At 37.3% G+C, this 22,800-nt stretch overlaps 1 protein-coding gene across 2 annotated transcripts in view; it reads left to right on the top strand.

Moving 5' to 3' along the window:
• SETDB2 (SET domain bifurcated histone lysine methyltransferase 2) overlaps positions 1-22,478 on the top strand; it is a 46,778-nt gene extending 24,300 nt beyond the window's left edge. The window contains exons 6-15 of one of the 2 annotated variants that reach the window (XM_045567117.1): positions 5,034-5,256; positions 5,380-5,597; positions 9,474-9,590; positions 10,346-10,515; positions 12,907-13,132; positions 13,502-13,601; positions 16,073-16,166; positions 19,203-19,543; positions 21,345-21,433; positions 22,014-22,478. In XM_045567117.1, the coding sequence (XP_045423073.1) occupies positions 5,034-5,256; positions 5,380-5,597; positions 9,474-9,590; positions 10,346-10,515; positions 12,907-13,132; positions 13,502-13,601; positions 16,073-16,166; positions 19,203-19,543; positions 21,345-21,433; positions 22,014-22,131 (1,696 nt within the window). In that variant the 3' untranslated portion in view covers positions 22,132-22,478. Of the gene's footprint in view, positions 1-5,033; positions 5,598-9,473; positions 9,591-10,345; positions 10,516-12,906; positions 13,133-13,501; positions 13,602-16,072; positions 16,167-19,202; positions 19,544-21,344; positions 21,434-22,013 lie in introns of both variants that reach the window. The other variant, XM_045567115.1, reaches the window with a different exon arrangement.
• The last annotated feature ends 322 nt before the right edge of the window (positions 22,479-22,800 follow it).

Below are 22,800 nucleotides of genomic sequence, written 5' to 3'. Positions count from 1 at the left end.
ATACAGGAACAAACTTGAAGAAGCTCCCACTGGCCAAAAAATGACACAATTTGAACATCAAAAAGAATAATCACTGTGATTATTTTAAGTACACTAAATATGTAAAAATCCATGAGTTCATAATAACATTTTAAAAATCAGTCACTTTGGCAGTTGCTAGGATATACTTATTATTCTGAATACTGGTAAATAAAGAGAATCAAGCGATTATCCTGTCTTTGCTATACCGATGGCATAGCAAAATAACCCAAGAGTTGGCAAGGAAAATCTCTCCTTTATAAAAGAATGCCAGCTGGAAAATTCAGTGGGAATGGTATCATAGAATTAGAAGGTTGTTATTTTTGCAACCTTCATCCCCTTGATCCCCACCGTTGTCCTCAAAACAGTGGCCTTAGGCCAGTGCTCCCAGACTAACTGTGGTAAGAACAGGTGTTTTCTTTTGTTTTAAACTTCCAGTTTATTGAGGAGTGATATTCTTGTAAAATGCAGTAAGATGTTGCTGCAATGTTAAATTGCTGTAAAAGTTTCTAAACCTTTTCAATTTTTCAGTTATCACAAATTGGTAGCAAATCACTGGGGCCTGGCACCACCACACCTTGAGTAGCACTGGCCTAAACAGTGGTCTTAAGTGAATGCCAAAACCAGTAAGTGAAAGATTCATAAGGAACTTGAAAATGGATTTGGCTGAAAACACCCAGACCCTCTTACTGCTAAATGAGACAGCCAGACATTGTGTGCCTCCTGACGTGACACAACAGGAAATTCACAGCACCCCCCATGAACTGTTCTTGCCACCCTTCTCCCCCCAAAAATTTGAACCTGAATCTAATCAAGCTTCTAGAATTGACTACCAGTTTACCAGGAATGCAAGGGATAGAGGAGTGAGTTAAATGATACACCGCACGCAAAGCATCAGCCAAATTCCAGAATGTGGGAAATGCTACAGGATGAATGATACGATTTATACAACTTGAACAAGTGTTATATAATGTAATGGGAGGGTTCCTTGCTATAAGGGTAAAGAGATATAAAAGGACATCTGAATCAGATACAACTTGTAGGAATGTGAAAATGGACCACTGAACTTATATATACATCTTTTTTAAGCTTTATCTGTTAGAAATACCGAATTATTTCAGGTAAAAAGATGTGATGTCATCTGGGATTGGTTTTAACATACTGCAGAAAAAGTGGGTGTGTGTTTCAGGGAAGGATAAGAAGGAGGGAAAGTAGATGAAATAAGCAAAAATGTTGATAATTATTGAAACTTGGTACCAAGTGTCAAAGATAAACAAAGCTGGACATTGGTTAAAGTCTTGAAAACAGATTTTACTCAGTAACATTGGCAGAAGGGGAAAGAGCTGAGCTCCAGTCTCATTTGTGCAGAGATGACAGTATCTTAAAGGAACAGTGAGGGAGTAGGGTAGGGAGTAGTCAGGGGCTCAAGTGAAAAATTACAAAGGGTGGGTCAGTGTAAATGTGATTGGGCCAGTTGTGTCTGCTAGCAGGCAGTTATCGAAGTTAGCATCCCATCCTTCCTGATAATTACATTTCAAAGGAATGGCTTTCATGTCTTTGAGAAAGACACTCCTGAGTTGCAGGAGATAGGTACATATAAATCTCAATGGGACAGAGGAAAGATTTGTAAACGTTAGTCGTTTTTAGTAAATGCTCTAAGAAAAAGGAGATCAGAGGCCTGTTGGCCTATGCTCATCATCAGATGTTGGCTGGAACAAACAGTTATCCTGGCAGTGATAAACTTTCTCAGGCAGACATTTTAAGAGAGGGCTGGGGTCATCCTAGGGACATGGCCATATGCTGTAAGCCATGCCAAAGTTTGGTCGTCTGTTAGTGCAGAGGTCTAAACAGACTTGTGTGCTGAGAGTTCCGCAGTTCTGACAGTTACATGGGGGTCCAGTATAGTCTCTTTTTATGAGAAAAATGCACTCTTAAGAGTTTTATTGGCCGGGTGTGGTGGCTCACGCCTGTAATCCTAGCACTCTGGGAAGCCAAGGTGGGCAGATCGTTTGAGCTCCGGTGTTCAAGACCGGCCTGAGCAAAAGCGAGACCCTGCTCTACTAACAAAAAAATAGAAAGAAATTAGCTGGACAACTAAAAATATATAGAAAAAAATTAGCCAGGCACGGTGGCGCATGCCTGTAGTCCCAGCTGCTCGGGAGGTTGAGGCAGAAGGATCGCTTGAGCCCAGGAGTTTGACGTTGCTGTGAGCTAGGCTGACACCACAACACTCTAGCCTGGGCAATAGAGTGAGACTCTGTCTCAACAAAAATTAAAAAAAAAAAAAGAGTTTTATTAATAAAAAGGTGTTTTTTAGTGTGTATTCCTGTTGACCTAGTAATTCCCCTTAAAGGAATGTATCCTAAGATGGTAATCAGAAATTTGGTCAAGGATTTACGTATAAGGATGTTCATCAAAGTAGTAACATAGAGACAAATTAGAAACATATAGGCTGGGCATGGCAGCTCACACCTGTAATCCTAGCACTTTGGGAGGCCTAGACAGGAGGATCACTTGGGGCCAGGAGTTCGAGACCAACCTGAGCAACACAGCAAGACCCTGTCTCTGCAAAAAGAAAAATAGAATAATTAGCCAGGCCTGGTGGTACATGCCTGTGGTCCCAGCTACGGGGGAGGCCAAGCCAGGGAGATCACTTGAGCCCAGGAGTTTGAGGCTACAGTGAGCTATGGTGACGCCACTGTGCCACTGCCTAGGCAACATGCCAAGACTCTGTCTAAGAAAAAGAAACAAACATTTCCAACATTAAAAGATTTATAAATAAATTACAGTACATCCTTTTACCTATTAGATTCTCTGAAATCCAAAAGCATCAAGACCTACTTGATTGATGAAGCTCTGTGAAAGCAGGCACTCATATATTACTAAAGGAGCTGACCCCATGGAGAGCAATTTGGCAATATTAACAAAACTGCTAATCCATTTACCCTGTGACCTAGCACTCCCAATTCTGGGATTGTGTTCTGTAGCAATATCTTTACATGTATGAAATTGTTATATATATTATCATTCTATCATGATTTGTGATAGCAAAGATTATTATAATAAGATTAGTTATTAAAAGATTACTGGTAAGTTCCATAATTTACACAGCTAGTCCACTGTTTTGGTCTAATATATGCTACATGTTATGGGAAAAAGCCCACGTTTATAGACTAGTTTAATTATGCACTTATGCAGAGGATTACTGTACAGCTGCAGAAAGGATGAGGCTGTTCCATATCTGCACACCTAATATGGCAGCCACTAGCTACATGTGGCTATTTAAATTTGAATTAATTAAAATTAGATAGGCCGGGCACGGTGGCTCACACCTGTAATCCTAGCACCCTGGGAGGCCGAGGCGGGAGGATCGCTCGAAGATCAAGACCAGCCTGAGCAAGAGCGAGACCCTGTCTCTACTAAAAAATAGAAAGAAAGTATCTGGACAACTAAAAATATATATAGAAAAAAATTAGCTGGGCATGGTGGCACATGCCTGTAGTCCCAGCTACTTGGGAGGCTGAGGCAAGATGATTGCTTGAGCCTGGGAGATTGAGGTTGCTGTGAGCTAGGCTGACGCCGTGGCACTCTAGCCTGAGCAACAGAGTGAGACTCTGTCTCAAAAAAAAAAAATAACTTTAAAATTAGATAAAACTTAAAAATTCTGTTCTTTGGTCATACTACCCACATTTAAAAGTGCTCAATATGTGCCTAGTGGCTACCATATTGGACAGCACAGGTATAGACCATTTCTATCAATGGAGAAAGTTATATTGGACAGCTCTGCTTTATGTTTTAAAAAATTTTTAATATATAAAATATAAATATTTTTTAAATCCCTAAAATACCCTTATTATTGCATATAACAGATACTTAAAGATAGGTAGAAAATATATAAAACAAAACCTAGTTTCTTTGTGAAAATTTAAAACCTGATTTCCCAACACATAGAATCTTTTCACAGATTTATTTTCTTAAAATCAATAACTATCCTGTTTTCTCGTGTCAGTTTCCCATCATTTTCAGATGTGGCAGTATAATTGCAAGGTGGATTACATATTATGGAAAAAATTGAGTTGGTACAATTGTTGAAGGCAAATAATGTATAGGATTCTTGACAAATTAATTTTTCAGTTAGCTTTTACTGTTTTCTGCAGGCAAAAAGCTTGAACCAAGCATGCCTGAAGAAGTAACCTTCCTCAGCTCTTTGTTGAGTACATATTCTAAATGAACTCTAAATTTAATAGGTGCTTGTAAAGTACCTACCAGAAAGTTACGTCTGTCATCCCGGCTTCTTGGAGTATTCCACAATTAGATATAAGGCAGGCACAGTGGCATGTACCTATAGTCTCAGCTACTGGGAGATTGAGGCAGGAGGATTGCACGAGGCCAGGGAGTTCAAGACTGCAGTGCGCTATAATAGTGCCTGTGAATACCCACCGGGCTTAAGCCTGGATAACATAGCTAGACTCCGTCTCTTAAAAAAATTCTTTTTAATTAGGTGTAATCTTTATATGGATGCAGGCAATCCTAAAATGTTTATTTAGAGTCTGGGTTATTTTAATGTTGTCTAAGATGAAGACAATAGGAACTAATTACCACCTTAGGGTTTGGTTTGGTTTGGTTTTTTTTTTTTTTTTTTTTACTGAGGCAGAGTCTCACTCTGTTGCCCAGGCTAGAGTGCCATCGTGTCAGCCTAGCTCACAGCAACCTCAAACTCCTGGGCTCAAGTGATCCTCCTGCCTCAGCTTCCCAAGTAGCTGGGACTACAGGCGTGCACCACCACGCCCGGCTAATTTTTTCTATTTTTGGTTGCCCAGCTGATTTCTTTCTATTTTTAGTAGAGATGGGGTCTCAATCTTGCTGAGACTGGTCTCAAACTCCTGAACTCAAGCAATCCTCCCGCCTCAGCCTCCCAGAGTGCTAGGATCACAGGAGTGAGCCACTGTGCAGTGTTTTAAAGTAGGCAATTGAACTATACATTTGTGATACTAATAAATAATTTATTTTAATAGATCTACAGAAAATGAGGAAATTCTGTCTCTGGAAAATAAAGTTGTAGACCTTAGAGAGAAAGAATCATCTTTGAATTTATCTTACCAAAGTCATGACTGCTCTGGTGCCTGTCTGATGAAAATGCCACCAACCTTCAAGGGAGAAAACCCTCTGCAGCTACCAATTAAATGTCACTTCCAAAGACGACATGCGAAGACAAACTCTCATTCTTCAGCACTCCATGTGAGTTATAAAACCCCCTGTGGAAGAAGCCTACGAAACATGGAGGAAGTTTTTCGTTACCTGCTTGAGACAGAGTGTAACTTTTTATTTACAGATAACTTTTCTTTCAATACATATGTTCAGTTGACTCGGAACTCCCCAAAGCAAGAAGAAATTGTTTCTGATGTGGATATTAGCAATGGAGTGGAATCAGTACCCATTTCTTTCTGTAACGAAATTGATAGTAGAAAGCTTCCGCAGTTTAAGTACAGAAAGACTTTGTGGCCACGAGCATACTATCTAAACAGCTTTTCCAACATGTTTACTGACTCATGTGACTGTTCTGAGGGCTGCATAGACATGTGAGTAGAAAAACAGCATTTCAAAAAATCTTCTGAATGTAGCAATACTTGTTAAAAAGTCCTGCTCTGTATCAATTTATCTGTCTTTCTATCCAAAACCTGTTAACCAAAAGTCTGAAATGGAGAGATGCATTCTCACTAGCAATAGAAAACTGTCAAATATAGTAATTTGAAAATTAGTCTTCCAAGCATGAGTATTTCCTTTAATCTCATACCGTAATCATAAATTAGCAATTACAGCAAATGCCACAGTGACAAGCACTTTACAGACATGTTTTTAATCCTCACAAAAACCCCTGAGGTAGGTAATATTATCTCCATGATACAAATGAGGAGGTTGAAACCAGTTTAGAGAGGTCACGGGACAAATTGTAGAGCCAAGATTTGAACCCATGTTCTTAACCACTGTGTTATATGTTGTATTTTACGTTTAAAAATCATTTCCTGACTAATTTTTTAAGAAAGATAATGGTGCTTATAACTAGTATTCTCTTGATCATGGTCAGTATTGACAATCCTTAAAAAAACAAAATGTTCTAACATATGAGGACTTTGAAAAACATTTTGTTTTAAGGGTTTGTAGTGTACATTTATAGGTATACAGATGTCCAGTGGCATTGAATCATATATGCATTTAATTTAATGCAAATGTAGTGACCCTTACTAGCAAAAGAATAAGAGAAAGAGAAATAATTTAAGTAATACAGATAATAGTTTTCACCATCGTCTCAGTTAGTTGGAGTACGAAGTGAGAGATATGAATCTACTGTTACCTAAGTTTGGCTCAGTTCTTTAGGCCTCTCATAGAGAAAACCTCTCACTGTGCTAAGTTTAAAAATAAGTATTTATTTTATAAACATTGCCTCTAAATGGAGCCCAACTGCTTCATGTGGGCTCTCCAGGGGGATAGAAACAGGTACTGGCACAAGACTGGGAACTGGGCTAATGTCTCATTAGCCTTAGAATTAATGAACACCTGGTTTACAACTGTGAAACCAATATGGTCAGAACCAAAGTAATGGAGAAAGCACCCAAGATAGAGGAGCACACAGGAGTAAACCCCACATAAAGTATAATTTCAAACATTGAAAGCACACAAAGATGTTTAAGACCATGAAAGCAGCATGAGTCCCAACAGGTCGGGAGAATTCACACCTAAGGAATCAGAGACAAATGTAGACTCTGATTGAAAGGGACTTTGAACATTTTGAACATACCTATTTTAAAGAGATAAAATATTTACATCCACAAAGTAAGAAAAGAAGATTATAAAAGGAAAATGAGTCCAAATGTGGTGGCTCACACCTGTAATCCCAGAACTTTGGGAGTCTGAGGCAGGAGGATTGCTTGAGGCCAAGAGTTCAAGATCAGTCTGGACAACATAGCGAGACCCCATCTCTATTAAAAAAAAATAGAAAAATTAGCTGAATGTGATGGTGCATGCCTGTAACCCCAGCTACTCAGGAGGCTGAGGCAGGAGGATCACTTGAGCCCTGTCAGTTTGAGGTTGCAGTAAGCAATGATGATGCCACTGCGCTCTAGCCTGGACAGCAGAGTGAGACCCTATCTTATAGGAAAAAAAGAGAAGGTAAATGATATATATGAAAAGAAAAAGAACCATTTGGATATGTGGAAAACAAAACATATAGTCATTGAAATAAAAACTAAGTAGATGAACTAAATGGTAGGGTTGGTATGCTGAAGAAAGAATTAGTGAATTGCAAGGCAAAACTAAAGAGGTCTCCCAAAATGCAGAGATAAAGATATGGGGAAAATAACTTTACAGGGTAAAAAATATGGAGCATAAAATGAGAAATTTCATCATATACCTGAGCATAAGAGAAAATGGGAAAGATAACATTCAAAGAGATAATCACTGAGAATTTTTCAGAATTGAAAAAAGATAGGAGTCCTCAGATTCAAAAAACCTACTCTATACAAAGAAGGGAAGATGAGATAAAGGTTCATCTAAATATATGATGGTACAACTTTAAAAATATCTGGGGTAAAGAGTAAATCCCAAAAGCTGTCAGATAGAAAAGACAGATTTCCTACAAAGGAAAAACAGATTGACAACAAACACATTTTTCATCAGAAATAATAGAAGACAGAAAAAATGGCCTATTAGCTTAAAGTGCTGAAGGAAAATAAATGTAAAACTAGAATTCTATACCCAGCTAATCATTGAAGGGGGCAAGGGTGATTTTTTTTCAATTATACAGCAATTAATGAGATGTATACCTACTTTTCCCAGCAACAGTACATTTAGGTACATCTAGAGCATCATTTTTCAAACTACAAGTTTAGTGGGATGTGAAATCATTTAATGAGCTATAATCAGCATTTTTAAAATTAAATGGTACAGAAAATACCCAAGTACCTCACACATAAGCATAAAGTTTCATGCCACTGTTGTTTCAGTTTATACACATACACATGTATATAAATATATGTGCCTATACAGGAGCATGAAGAAAATGTATTTCTGTGACTCATAGTCAAAATATTGGAAAGCCATTACCTTAGAGATGTTTACACATCTTCATAAGGATGTTCATTGTAATGTTTGTTATATTGAAAAACTGTAGGCAACTTTATTGTTTATCAAATGGGCAATAGCTAAATGGTGTAGAAAAGTTCAAAGGAGTTAACCAGATTTGTATGTAACACATGGTTCTCAAAACATTGAACAAAAAAAGCAAGTTGTAGAATAATACCTATATAAATTTTTTAAATGAAAGACTATACAATATATCGTTTGTAGATATGTGTGTATATAAAAGTATAAAGGACACCATACCAAATCTCTTCAGACTTTAGTTTTACCTATAATGTTTTATTAATTTTTTAAGAAGACCGTGTGTATATATGAGATATATATATACATATATATGGTATATATCTTTTAAATTATATACATAGGAAAAACGAGGACTAGACAAAATGCTGACAGCTAATTCTGGGTAGTGGAAATATGGGTGTTTATTATATTATTATTTGTATTTTTCTGTACCTTTCAAACTTTGCAAACCAAATCACATGGAAAAAAGCAACTATAGGTTTTTACATCTGTAAACAGAATCCAAATTAATGAATTTGTTGATTTTTTTTTTTCCCCTCTTGGAAGCAGCAGCCACCAATCTGATGTGTATTATGTATAAACAGAAAATACAGAAGAGAATCGTAGAAGAAAAGACCTTAAAGTTACTTCTTCAACAAAGGAGATTAAGATCCAGAGATTTTCACCAGCTTACCAGTAGTCACATAACCAGTTTACAGCTGATTCCAAGTTCCTTACTCTCTATTGAATTATGAATCGCTGTCAAGTTGGATAATCATTTAAGTAGTTAGACTGAAAAATACATGCATTAAAATTTATGGCTGCAAGTTTCTTGCCTGGCAACAATGTGAAAAAATTTTAGTAGCCAGGTACCCAGCATCAGTCTCTCTCTCATCTGTTTTTGTTTTGCTGGAATGGTAAAGAACTTAAGACGCCTGCAAAACTACATACCCTTGTGGATTTTACACACTCAAGTTTGTCTGTTGTAGAACAGAACTAGCAGAATTTTCACAAACTAACACAGAATAGGAAGTGAAAGGAATTCATTTTGAAAAGCTAAGGAAAACTCATAGAGTTAAGTATGTATTTACTTCAGGAGCAAATAGCGGTGCAATGTAATATATAATTACTTAAAAACTTTTGGTAGATATTGCCTTTCAAAGAGTTCTATTATATTTAGAGAAGAAGTCTATACTGTCCATGAACCAAACAACTATTCTGAATGCTATTGTATCCTTTACTACATCATTTACACCTTTATCAAGACTGCCTCTTGGTGCTTTTTTATTCTGACTTCTCCGTCTATTGCCTTTTAGAACAAAATGTGCATGTCTTCAACTGACAGCAAGGAATGCCAAAACTTGTCCCTTGTCAAGTAATAAAATAACCACTGGATATAAATATAAAAAACTACAGAGACAAATACCTACTGGGTAAGATACCTTCAGGATTTGTTACAGGGTGTTTGTATCTTTGAAGGTGGGTGCTTTTTTATTGTGGTCTACAATCTTACAAATGTTGCTAAATCTCAGTTTCTAATACCAAAAATTAAATTACTAAGGAATAAGAAATCTTTATTATTCTTGGAAATGGAAGTTAGAGACCACACATAATATCATGCAGAGTGTACTCTAACACTGATCTGCTTTGATTCTGGCTCTTATGCCTTCAGGGTCAGCCTATGTTGGATAGCCATTTCCCCATTAAGAAATATACTGTGCGGAGCTCATCTAAGCATTGGGAATTTTCAACTTTTCATGGTTGGTATTAACAAATAATAACAACTTTGGAAACAGAATTTTTCTTCCTACATATTTCCTTTTGAGACATTTGCTTCCTAGATAGATTTAAAGAGCTAACATTTACTATGCATGAGGCATTGTCTCAAGCACCTTGTAAATATTGATTCACTTAATTTTCACAAAACAGTCCTGTGAGGTAGGTACTATCACATCATCCGTACTTTTAATTGGAAAATTAAAGCACAGAGAAGTTAAATAACTCATCCAAGGTTACACAGCTAGTAAATGTGGAAGCTATGTTGGAAACCCAGTCAGTCTAGCTCTAAGAGCTTTCACATTTAGTCTGCTTCCCTCAGTAGTTATCATTGCCAGTGAAGTGACAATAGGAAGTGCTTTTTGCTTTTGGGGGATATCTGATTTTTCTCTTTTGCTTATTTTACTGACAGCATTTATGAATGCAGCCTGTTGTGCAAATGTAATCGACAATTGTGTCAAAACCGAGTTGTCCAACATGGTCCTCAAGTAAGGCTACAGGTGTTCAAAACTGAGAAGAAGGGATGGGGGGTACGCTGCCTGGATGACATTGACAGAGGGACGTTTGTTTGTATCTATTCAGGTAAAGCAAAGGTTTATTTTCAAATTATTTTGTAATAGGATCTACTTTTCTGAATATCCATTTGCCTAGTCAGGGCCGTTGAGATCTTATAAGCGGAAGAGCAGCAGTATCTAAGAGGAGCATCAGAGGAAAGCAAGTGACTGGGAACTTGAGCACTGAAGGGATGACATGCCTTAGGAGGTACCATGTGCTCCAGAAAAGAAAGTCTTAGAATTAAAACTTGGCGTGAAGGTCAGTGGTTCACCTTGTAATCCCAGCACTTTCGGAGGCCAAAGTTAAGCCCAGGAGTTGAAGGTTGCAGTGAGCTATGATGGCACCACTACACTCTAGCCTGGGTGACAGAGAGAGACCCTGTCTCTAAAAAAAGAAAAAAAGGCAAAACTTGGGTTATTGCATGAGGGTCTGTTATGTACAAGGCACACTTGTTTGGTCTGTATGGCTACACATGCTTTGGAGGAAGGGAAGAAAACTTTTTTAAATAAAAAAACTAAATGACTGACTTGCTTTAAGGTAAAGATTATCAATCAGCTATCTTGTTTCATGCTTTGAGCTATTATTAAAGTTTAACAAGTTAATTTTGTAATATCTGAATGTGATGATTCAGGCAGTAACTTTAGGCAACTCACCCCATTTCAGGGACTCTAGAGAGTTGCCTATGCTCCAGAGCAAAACTTCTCAAGCAGTGTGTTCCAGTTGGGCAGTTACTGATTCTGTGGGGCCACAGCGTCCAAGGCCAAATACATCAGTCTCCAGTAGTCTTAGCCATTTACCCCCAGCGTGTCCGGCAGAAATACTTATCTTCTGTGTGCACCATTATGTGACAAAGTTTGGGAAACAGGTTTTAGAGCCAATCTAAAGGAAATGTGCTGGACCAAGTTTTGGCAGCTAGGCAGCAGGGACCAGGGCAGTGCCCCTCATCTGAAATTTCAGGTTTACTTCAGGGAGGGCAAGCAGAAGCTTGCAGTTATCTGAATTCAGAGTAGTCACACTTATGGATCCCTGCCACACCCCAATTACAGACATACGTAGTACACAGCCTCCCTAGATGTTGGTCTCTCACGTTTCTCAAAATAACACTGGGATGAAAGCTGCCTATAAAATGCCACAGTGTCCAGGAAGCATCATTAATTTTTTTGCATTGCTAGAAAGTGCACCTCGCACAGAGGTGGGGAACCTGCAGCCTTCTGATTTCAAGATTGTTCTTTTTTAATCACCAAAAAGGAAAGAAAAGCTTCATCTTTCTCTGCTGCACTCCTTTTAATAAAAGAATTTGTTGTATAAAATTTGGATTCAGTCAAAAGGCCACACTCGAGGATCCAGAAGACCACATGTGGGTGGGTAATAATGTCCTGCTGCTAATTTTGGCTTAGTAACTATAATTTTGAGTCCCTTAAAAGAAAATGCATTAACTTTAATGAGAGTTTAATGTTATACAAGACTTAATATTATATGAGAGCTATACATACATATCACAGATTTAAGTAGGTCATTTTATTAAAAAGAGTGTAGGTTTCAAATGTAAAGCCTTTTAAAGCCTTTTTAACTAGACACAAAAGGTACAATTTTAAGACTAGAGATCACCTCTCTAATTTTCTAAAACACTTTCTGATGGATATTTTTGTTTTATATTACTATAGCAAAATCTCTTTCATATTATACCAAAACAGACAAATGATTCATTTAGATACCCTGTATTTTTTTAATATACTGGAAAATAAGAAATGCCTCTCACTGGTCTTTTGTCTATCTTGCAACAGTGTTTTTAGGATGAGTTAATGTGTTTAATCTTCATTTTAGAAATGAAGCACATAGTACAGGGTTCTTTAATCATGGAGCAGAAATAGGTATGTCTGAAAGGACAGCATTGCTAATAAACTAACAGGAAAAAACTATCAAACAGAAAGTAAAAAAAGGAGAGAAAGATCATAGCACACAACTGCCCCTTTGTTTGATTAACCACCTGTGGCTTAACTTGTTGTCTTTGAGTTTGTTTTAGTAGCACTTGAAAAGAACCAAGCAGACAGCAGGGGTTCGAGCATCCACCAGAACACATTCCAAGGAAACTGATAAAGACAGCCTGGCAGAGAAGAGAAACAAACACAGCTGCCTTCTGTTTACCTTTTTGCAGCAATAACTCTTTTTCTCTTTCTGTTTATCCCAATAAAAACCACAAACCCCTTATTCTCAGGCTGGCACAACTACTTCTTTCTTTCATGCCATGCCCTTTCCTCTCTTGGAAAGTAAAATAAATTTTCTGTTTAAAACCTATCCTGATCTTTATGTCGAGCATTCTCTCTCATCCTGCGTTGAGAGTTTCCACCCTGATGATGTCCAGTTGTTGTTGGCAATTATATTCTGTCTCATGCAAACTTTTTTACTTTTTTCTCTTAGGAAGATTACTAAGCAGAGCTACCACTGAGAAATCTAATGCTATTGATGAAAACGGGAAAGAAAAGAATACTATGAAAAATATACTTTCAAAAAAGAGGAAAATAGAAGTTGCATGTTCAGATTGTGAGGTTGAAGTTACCCCGTTAGAACTGGAAACAGATCTTAGAAGTGCTGAAGCTGAGGAATCTCCACCAAAGTTCAGTAATAATTCCAAAGAACTTATCATGTAAGTAAGAGCGGAGGATCCCAGAGTAAATATAAGTTATTATTGATCAAGAGTGGTTCTTTCTCCTTCCTGCCTTTCTTAGTGCCCTCAACCCCTACCTCTGTATATCTTCTTGCTTCACAGATGTAAGTTCAACACATCCTCATTCTATCTGAAAAGCTTTCATAGGTTTTCTTCATTTTTTTTAACATACTTCAAAAATTACTGACTTATAAGTATGATTATATTTCTTTTCTCATGAGGAACAGGCATAGATGTTCTTAGATTAATTTCCAATAATAGATATTTATGTAATAGTGACATTATATTTCAAGGTCCAATAAAGATAATTTTTAGTGATATACAGAATAACTTTTTTTTCCTTTTCAGGGAAATGAAGTATAACAATATTTCGAGAATTCAGTATCATTCAGTTATTAGAAGTCCTGAATCCAAGACAGCAACTTTTCAACACAATGGGAAAAAGATGGTAAAAACTACAAAATGTAAATGGGGTCCTTCTGTAAACATGAGCTATTAGGTTGGTAGAAAAGTAATTGCGGTTTTGGACCATGAATTTTAAATCATTATAACTAGGTTCAGACACACCTTTATTAATCAAAATAGGAACCATTACAATCAACACATTTTTGCCAATGAGAAATAAGTTTGTTTATGCCTAGGGCGTAAAAATCCATACTTTAGGATTCAACAAACTCTTGGAAAGCATTTTCCCTGCAAAAAGTTGTTGATATGTTTGAAGAAGTGGTAGTTGTTTGGTGAGAGGTCAGGTGAATATGGCGGTTGAGGCAAAACTTTGTAGCCCAATTTGGTCAATTTTTGAAGCATTGGTTGTGCGACGTTTGGTCAGGCGTTGTTGTGCAAAAGAATTGGGCCCTTTCTGTTGACCAAGGCTGGCTGTAGGCCTTGCAGTTTTTGGTGCATCTCATCTATTTGCTGAGCATATGCTCAGATGTGATGGTTTCACCGGGATTCAGAAAACTGTAGTGAATCAGACCGGCAGCAGACCACCAAACAGTGACTGTTACCTTTTTTTGGTGCAAGTTTGGCTTTGGGATGTGCTTTGGAGCTTCTTCCTGGTCCAACCACTGAGCTGGTCATCGCAAGTCATATAAAATCCACTTTTCATTGCACGTCACAATCCAATGGTGAAATGATTCGTTATTGTGTAGAGTAAGAGAAGATGACACTTCAAAACAACAATTTTTTTGATTTTTGGTCAGCTCATGAGGCACCCACTTATTGAGCTTTTTCATCTTTCCAGTGTGCTTCAAAAGCCAAAGGAACATGGTATGGCTGATACTGAGTTCTTCGGCAACTTCTTATGTCATTTTTAAGAGGATCAGCTTCAATGATTGGTTTCAACTGGTCATTGTCAACTTCCGATGGCTGGCCACTGCACTTCTCATCTTCAAGGCTCTTGTCTCCTTTGCAAAACTTCTTGAACCACCACTGCACTGTACATTCATTAGCAGTTCCTGGGCCAGATGAGTTGTCTCTGCTGCTTTGTGACCCATTTTGCACTTGCATAAAAAAAAAAAATCACTCGAATTTGCTTTTTGCCTAACATCATTTCCATAGTCTAAAATAAATATAAAATAAACATCAAGTAATATATCATTAACAAAAAACATAAAGTGAGAAATGCACATTAAAATGACATATAACATAACCACATTTACTTAAGAATGTATTCCAGTATCTAAAACGGCAAATTTCAACAATGCTAAAAACCGCAATTACTTTTGCACCAACCTAATACTATCTCACTTTTCTATCTTTAGTTCAAAATGTTTATGTTACTGAATAGTGTGTAGAATTTCTTGTATTGTTTTGGAATGGGTGGGCTGTTGAATGTTAGAACCATGTTTTATTTGCTTAGTATCCTCTGTGGCAGTTGGCATGTTTCCAGCTTAGATACATGAGGAGAGTGTTAGTCATGATCTCACAGTGTGCTCTACTGAGACTGAGAGCTATCCCATTCTGAGAATTTGTGGGAGAAGCTAAAGTGTTCAACAGTTAATAGTGATATATAATAAGAAAAGAAACAGAGTAATTTAGGTTAAATAGAAGAAGGTTTTAAGATGTAGGAAAAAAGAGATGCAACTTTACAAAGGAATCGTATCACATAATTATGAAAAGATTGGGCCATGGGGGTCACATAGGCCTGGGTTTAACCTCTAGCTCTGCTACTTACTAGTTGAGTGACATCTCCATACATATATTTCTTTTATCTGTAAAGGGATAGTAGTATGTATGTCAGAGTTATGAGGATTAAATGCAATAAACATCAGAAACTTGTTTAGCAGAATGCTTGGCACCCAAAGGCTTCAGTGTTGACCGTTCAAATACTGAGAACTTGAACCATAATATTAATAATCAACATTTATTGAACACTTAATTGGGTGTTTCTGCTAAGCATATACCCCTCTTTTAAAGTTAATGTTACTATTTAAAGTGACTGCGTTGTCTTTAATGGGTAAAGACAGGCAAATTCTTTAACCTTTTTTTGAAGTAGAACCTAGCCAATGAGTGTTTTTATCTTTGCACAATTTATGTAATAGTTGAAGCGAAATTCATAATGTAACAATATTTTCTCAGTATTTAGGATGATCAGAATGATTAGAATTGAGGGATACAGACAGATGTATTTGGATTTTAATGCTCAAAGTATGTCTTGATAGTGTTTTATAGCTGTGGCTTAATAAAGCACCTAGAGGTAGAACCCAGTCAGAAGGAATGACACATTTTGGCTCCATTAGTCTAAAGACTTCTTATGATACCAGCCTTGAGGCTTTTCAAAACTAATCCAGTACATACAGCCTGTGAAGATTGACATTTCATGAAAGAGGCCCAACTGTTAGATACTTTTTCCTGACCTAGAAAATAAAGACACCTTCCTTGTTGTTTTTTTTTTTTTTTTTTTTTTTTTTTTTTTAGGAATTTGTTTCCTTGGAGTCTGTCACCTCAGAAGATAATGATGGATTTAAACCAACCCTGGAACATCTGAACTCTAAAGCCAAGGAAGCACAAAGTAGGCTTTATTTCATTCTGTGATTCCTTCCTCTTCCGCCAGTTCATCTCTCTCTTACTCAATATCTGTGGCTCATTTTTCTCAGATTCTATAACAAACATGCTGCATTTGTGACAAAAGTTATAACTCGTCAGTGAACTATGGTTTGTGGGCGTACCACCTGTTAAGTATGGCATGTGAGCTAAGAGTGATTTTTACATTTTTAAAATAGTTGAAAAAAAATCAAAGGTGAATCATATTTTGTAACACTTGACAATTAGATAAAATTACAATTTTAGTGTTCATAAGTAACGTTTTATTGGAATACAGCCAACTTAAATTACATATTGTCTACTTTCACACCACAGCACCACAGTTGAATAGTCACTACAGAGACCACATGGCAGGCAAAGCCTAAAATATTTGCTGTTTAGTCTTGTACAGAAGAGTTTACTGACCTCTGGTCTAGTTGCTAACAGTGACTTGATGTGCAACAGGAGGGGTGGAGTGGACAACTCTGACTCTGTTAATACAATGGCCTTCAGGTATTGAAGGCCATTCTGTGGCTTTGGAAGCATTGTCCAAGGCAGCCACTTTTTTTTTTTTTTTTTTTTTTTTTTGAGACAAAGTCTCACTCTGTTTCCCCAGGCTAGAGTGACGTGCCGTTAGCCTAGCTAACTGCAACCTCAAACTCTTGGGCTCAAGAGATCCTTCTGCCTCCCTGCTGAGTAGCTGGGACTACAGGCATGCGCCACCATGCCCGGCTAATTTTTTTCTGTATATTTTTAGTTGTCTGGTTAATTTCTTTCTATTTTTTAGTAGAGATGGGGTCTCGCTCTTGCTCAGACTGGTCTCGAACTCCTGACTTCGAGCAATCCTCCCGCCTCAGCCTCCCAGGGTGATGGGATTACAGGCGTGAGCCACCGCGCCCGGCCTCAAGGCAGCCACTTTCTACTTCTTTGTTTTGGACTCCTTTAAAAACACAGACACATTATTGTCCTGCAGTAGTCTAGCCAGCACTGCTACAGAGGATATTCAGCATGACTGTAGCAAAAGGGTAAATGTCACTACCCTCTGAGTACTTGTCTTTCAGAGTTACCAGTCCCTGCCATAGTTAATATTACAATTGGACAAACCTTGTTTTGAGCACTTTTTTTAAGAGACGGGTGCTCTGTCACCCAGGCTGGAGTGCAGTGGTGTGATCATAGCTCACTGCAGCCTTGAATTCCTGGGCTCAAACAATCCTCCCACCTCAGCATCCTGAGTAGCTGGGACCACAGGCATGGGCCACAATTAAAAAAGAAAGAAAAAATAATTTTTTTTTTTTTAATTTTTTGTAGAGATGGGTCTCACTCACTATGTTGTCTAAGCTGGTCTTGAACTCCTGACCTTTTGCATTTTTATGTGTTTGTCAGTGTGGAAACATTGTTGAGAAATGTCCTTTTGTGAAGAACCGACTAGCCTTTGCTGCCTCTTCTGCCTTGCACCCTCTTTGCCTCTGCAGCCCGAACTCCCCACCTAGTATTAAAAGATAGAGATTGGAAGAAGCATGGCAGTTCCTTGATAGAAAAGGCCTATCAAGAAAGAGCATTTTATGTATTATATTTCACATTTAATGCACGTGAGCCACAATACATACTATTGCTTTTGGTTCTTTTGCCATGCCCTTTTCTTTCCTTTTCTTTTCTTTTTTCTTTTCTTTTTTTTTTTTTTTTTTGGAGGAGAAGGAACGAGGAGTTTAATTCATTTGCCAGTAAATGAGGAAGATGGAGACTCTTGTCTGAAATGCCATTGTCCTAATAATAAGCAGAAATATAGAGCTTTTAAAAGGGAGGCCATTCAGCTTCATTGCCATCTTCTTTGCTACCACGTGTATAGCAGGCACTCTAAAAATCATAAGTTATACACTTTTTGGATCAAAAATCCAAAGACATATACTAGAGTGCTTATAGGTAAGCAGTGATTAAAATGAGTACATTTAGGAACAGCAGCCAGCAACAGTAATGATTAAATCAATAGTGGAGTATAATTTCTTTGTGCCACTGAATTAGGTGGCACAAGTGGCTTTTTTAAAATAGATGATTTTACTTATTCTATCTGACATATATTCATACTTTTGAATACTCTGAAAAAATTATCTTATTGGATAAGAAAAATGATTAAGCAGTACATCCACTTTTAAAATATTATTGTGTATAAAAGTGTAATTATTCAGTGGTCACCTAGCAAAACACCAAATACTAATGTGTACAAAACCCCTAGCAGTACACTTGTCACTGTTGGGACTTGTGGAGGGTGACTGACACGGTTTTCTCTGGCCTTTCATCGGCATCATAAAGGACTACAGTGTCTCCAAAACACCCCTCTGTAACGTCTGTTTAGAATATACTTAAATGCAAATTCCAGAGTTAAAGAGAAGAAGGCCAGTTTAAAAGATCGAAGCCAGTCACGGTGGCTCATGCCTATAATCCTTGCACTTTGGGAGGCCAAGGCAGGAGGATTGCTTGAAGCCAGGAGTAGGAGACCAGCCTGAGCAAGAGAGAGACCCCATCTCTACAAAAAAAAGTAAAAATTAGCCATTGTGGTGACTGTAGTCCCAGCTACTCAGGAGGGAGGCTAAGGCAGGAGGGTCACTTGAGCCGAGGAGTTTGAGGCTGCAGTGAGCTGTGATGAGGCCACTACACTCCAGCCTGAGTGAGAGAGTGAACTCTGTCTCAAAAAAAGAAAAAAAAGAGAGTAAAGATTAAATATAGTAATGAGAAAATAACATGTAGATTCATAAAAAGGCATTGTTCTGTAGTAGAAAGCAGTCAGACTTTGGGAGCCAAACATTTCTGGGTGTCTTGCCCCAGTCCTTATTATTATTTTGGGTCAGGTGAATCTCTTAACCTCTCAGAGACTCAAAGTTTTCATTTGAAAAATGAAAGTAATACTACTTACCTAACACATTATAAGGATTAATGATAAAGGAACTGACATCTAATTAGTGTTGTGAATTTCAGCAGTATTGCTCAGCCAAGTATATTTTCTGACATTTCCTTTCAAAATATCTATTAGAGGACTCAAGTTCAAACCAAGTTGAAGATTCTGAAGACAACCTGCTGATTGCATCAGATGTGATAGATATCACTAGATGTAGAGAAGAAACTCCACCAGGGGGCAGATGTAACCAAGCAACCATATTAGATTATCAGAATATTAAAAAGGAGTTTCAGGTTCAAACACAAAAGCCTCAAGAGGAACAATCTTCAGCATGTCAAAAACAGCAGATCTTTTTTGATGAAGAGTTGCCGAATGAAACCAAGAATACTTCATCTGATTCTCTAAGGAAGTTCAGTAAAGGGAATCTGTTTTTATTGGATGCCACAAAAGAAGGAAATGTGGGCCGCTTCCTTAATGTGAGTATAGAGGCTGAGATTCATATTTCTAAGCAACTGTTTTTCTATGTTTCTTAACAAAATCATGAGGAAAATATGATATACAGACTCTGAAGCAGACTACCCGTGTTAGAGTTATAGTCCTCCATGTGTGTGACTGTGGGCATGTTACTTGACCTCTGATGCCTCATTTTCTACCTCTGTAATACAGGGATAATAATAACAACTGTCTCAGGATGTTGTGAGGATCGAATTAATTAATATAAGGTGTTTAAATCAGGCTTAGGACATAGTAAGCATTTGCTTTAAAAAGCTGTAAGAAATAGTGTGTAAGGAAAGTATTTAAATATACTGAAAGGTTTTCAGGCTCACCTGCCCAAGTTGAAAAAAATGTTTGGATGAGAAGTTATCATTGAAATTAAATGGTGGCAGGCATGACCAAGGAATATTGTGGAGTTTTGATCCCTTTATGAATCTTGCAGTAGATGAATGTGTGAAGGGGACAGCTAGTAGGCAATGGAACAATACTGGAATGGTGGTAATATGAAAGAAATAGTATTATCTTGGAATGAAGATATATAACGGCTCTGTTCAGCAGGGAAATCAGTTGCTTACATATGTCTCTCTCCAAAGGCCCTGTTTTTTACTATGATGTAAAACTTGGGTTGTATACATTCTTCATATTAAACTTTTTTGTGAAAACTGTTTTATTGAAAAAAAAAAAGCCGGCCGGGCTCAGTGGCTCATGCCTGTAATCCTAGCCCTCTGGGAGGCCGAGGCAGGTGGATGGTTCAAGGTCAGGAGTTCGAGACCAGCCTGAACGAGACCCCGTCTCTACCAAAAATAGAAAGAAATTATCTGGCCAACTAAAAATATATATAGAAAAAAATTAGCTGGGCATGGTGGCGCATGCCTGTAGTCCCAGCTACTCGGGAGGCTGAGGCAGTAGGATCGCTTGAGCCCAGGAGTTTGAGGTTGCTGTGAGCTAGGCTGACGCCACGGCACTCACTCTAGCCCGGGCAACAAAGTGAGACTCTGTCTCAAAAAAAAAAAAAAAAAGCCATACCTTGAGAAGTACTATGCCCATATTTCATTTTCCCTGGCCTCACTCCACTCTCTATCTATAGATAATCACTTTTATTACTTTCTTATATATTCTTCTAGTGTTTGTTTCTGCAAATACAAGTAAATATAAACATCTGTTCTTATTTCTCCCCTTTTTTCACATAAAAGAAAACATATTCACTGTCCTACACTTTGCTTTTTAAATTATCAATACATTCTGGACATCTTTCCATATCAGTACACAGAGCTCCTCATTCTTTTTGTGTGTTTTGTTTATAACTGCATAAAATTTCATTATGTGGCTACACCAAAGTTTGTTTAACCATTTCTCTTTAAGCAAACATTTGTGTTATTTCCAAGCTTTTACCATTAAAAACAATGCTCAATGAATAATCTTATACCTAGACACATATGCAGAGGAATTTGTAGAATACATTCCTAGATGTGGGATTGGTGAATCAAAAGAAAAATGCATTTTATAATAATGATAAATATTAACAAATTATCTTTTATAAGGGTTTATACCATTTTTGCATTTCTACCAGCAAGATATGACTGTCAGGGCTTTTTTGAATGGGTTCCTGCTATTAATATAACTGTCCTGAGCTATGATACTCTATATATTACCAAAAAAAAAAAAGAGAGAGAGAGAGAGAAAATCAGTAAGATGTGTTGGAAACAATGGTATTCTAATGCTTTAAAGTACAAAGCATCATACTTTATGCCATATCTAACTGCTCTTTATTTTTTTTAACAGCATAGTTGTTGCCCAAATCTCTTGGTACAGAATGTTTTTGTAGAAACACACGACAGGAATTTTCCATTGGCGGCATTCTTCACCAACAGGTTTGAAATTGATTTTGCTTGGGTGATTTAATTCTGAAATTGTGACTTAAAAATATAAAAAGATGATACATACTGTAGCCCCAAATATCTGGTACCCTAGAATACACAATTGTCCTAAACTGTTCCTAGTCAATAATATTTGAACACCTGAAATTTCACTTGCTATTCCCACTTAGAATTAATGCCCCAAAGGGGGCTGAGGATGTCAGTTCTCACCCAGTTCAATTCAGGGGATAAATGACTCACTGCTACATCATCTTTAAATCAGAGCTATCCCCCAACTGCTTCCACACTGCAGGCCTCACCATATCACTGTGTACCACTGTTTGCAAAATATGCTTGCTTCCTCGTGGGTATTGACAGGTTCCTTCTTACTTAGGATTTAAGTAGATTTGAAATAAAACTCAATGATTATTCTTAATAAAGGATCATTCCTAATTGGTGGATGTCTGGTGACAGGACAGATCATATTTTTGAAGATGGTTCATGATGTTAATGTGAAAATTGATACAATCAAGTGTGGTTCATTTGGTAGTTATTTTGGGTAATTTATGATTCTTTTTTAATTTATACTTTCTAGGTATGTGAAAGCAAGAACAGAACTAACATGGGATTATGGTTATGAAGCCGGGACTACGCCTGAGAAGGAAATCCTCTGCCAATGTGGGGTTAATAAGTGTAGGAAAAAAATATTATGAATATGTAGCTAATGCCTGTTCATGAAGTTACTTTATAGGATGAAATTAGAGCCATGCAAAAGAATCCTCAGTAGTGGAATTAATTTAGGTTTAGGTGCATCCAGGTAATTCCTCTCAGTTTTCCCTTGTTAGGGGGTTCATATTTTATTTCTAATTTTATATGTGTGACTTAAAAATTCCAGGAACAAAATAAGGACATTTTCATATGCATAGGGTATCTCTTGTTCTTACTGCTGTTCAACTTTACATGAGTAGGATGAAAGTGTATATTTTATAAAAAACACCACTGTACAATTTATAACTTATTTATAAATTAAATATTAAGAGACAAAAATGTCATAGCAGAACTCAGCTGTTTCTAATTGGTTTTGTGATTATTATTTTTTAGTTCATGCCCCAAAGAGCCAAATTTCATATCTTTACCTACAAAATTGATGTTTAATTCCTGGCAAATCATTTACCATTGTGAGATACAAGGTGGGTAACAGAGCATGAGCAACATGTAAGAACTTATCTTATGCATATTACTCCCAAATATTTTAACACTTGTTGGAGAAGCTCTACATCTGGCTCCATGAAGCACAGTCCATCAACCATTTGAGTGGGGCCGGGGGGAGAAGCTCTTCTATAAGGTTCTGACAAACTCTTTGAGATGATGAATCTTTTTTC

The sequence above is a fragment of the Lemur catta genome, chromosome 13, assembly GCF_020740605.2.
Source record: "Lemur catta isolate mLemCat1 chromosome 13, mLemCat1.pri, whole genome shotgun sequence".
Lineage (NCBI taxonomy): Eukaryota > Metazoa > Chordata > Mammalia > Primates > Lemuridae > Lemur > Lemur catta.
This window is presented reverse-complemented; position numbering and strand designations above follow the sequence as displayed.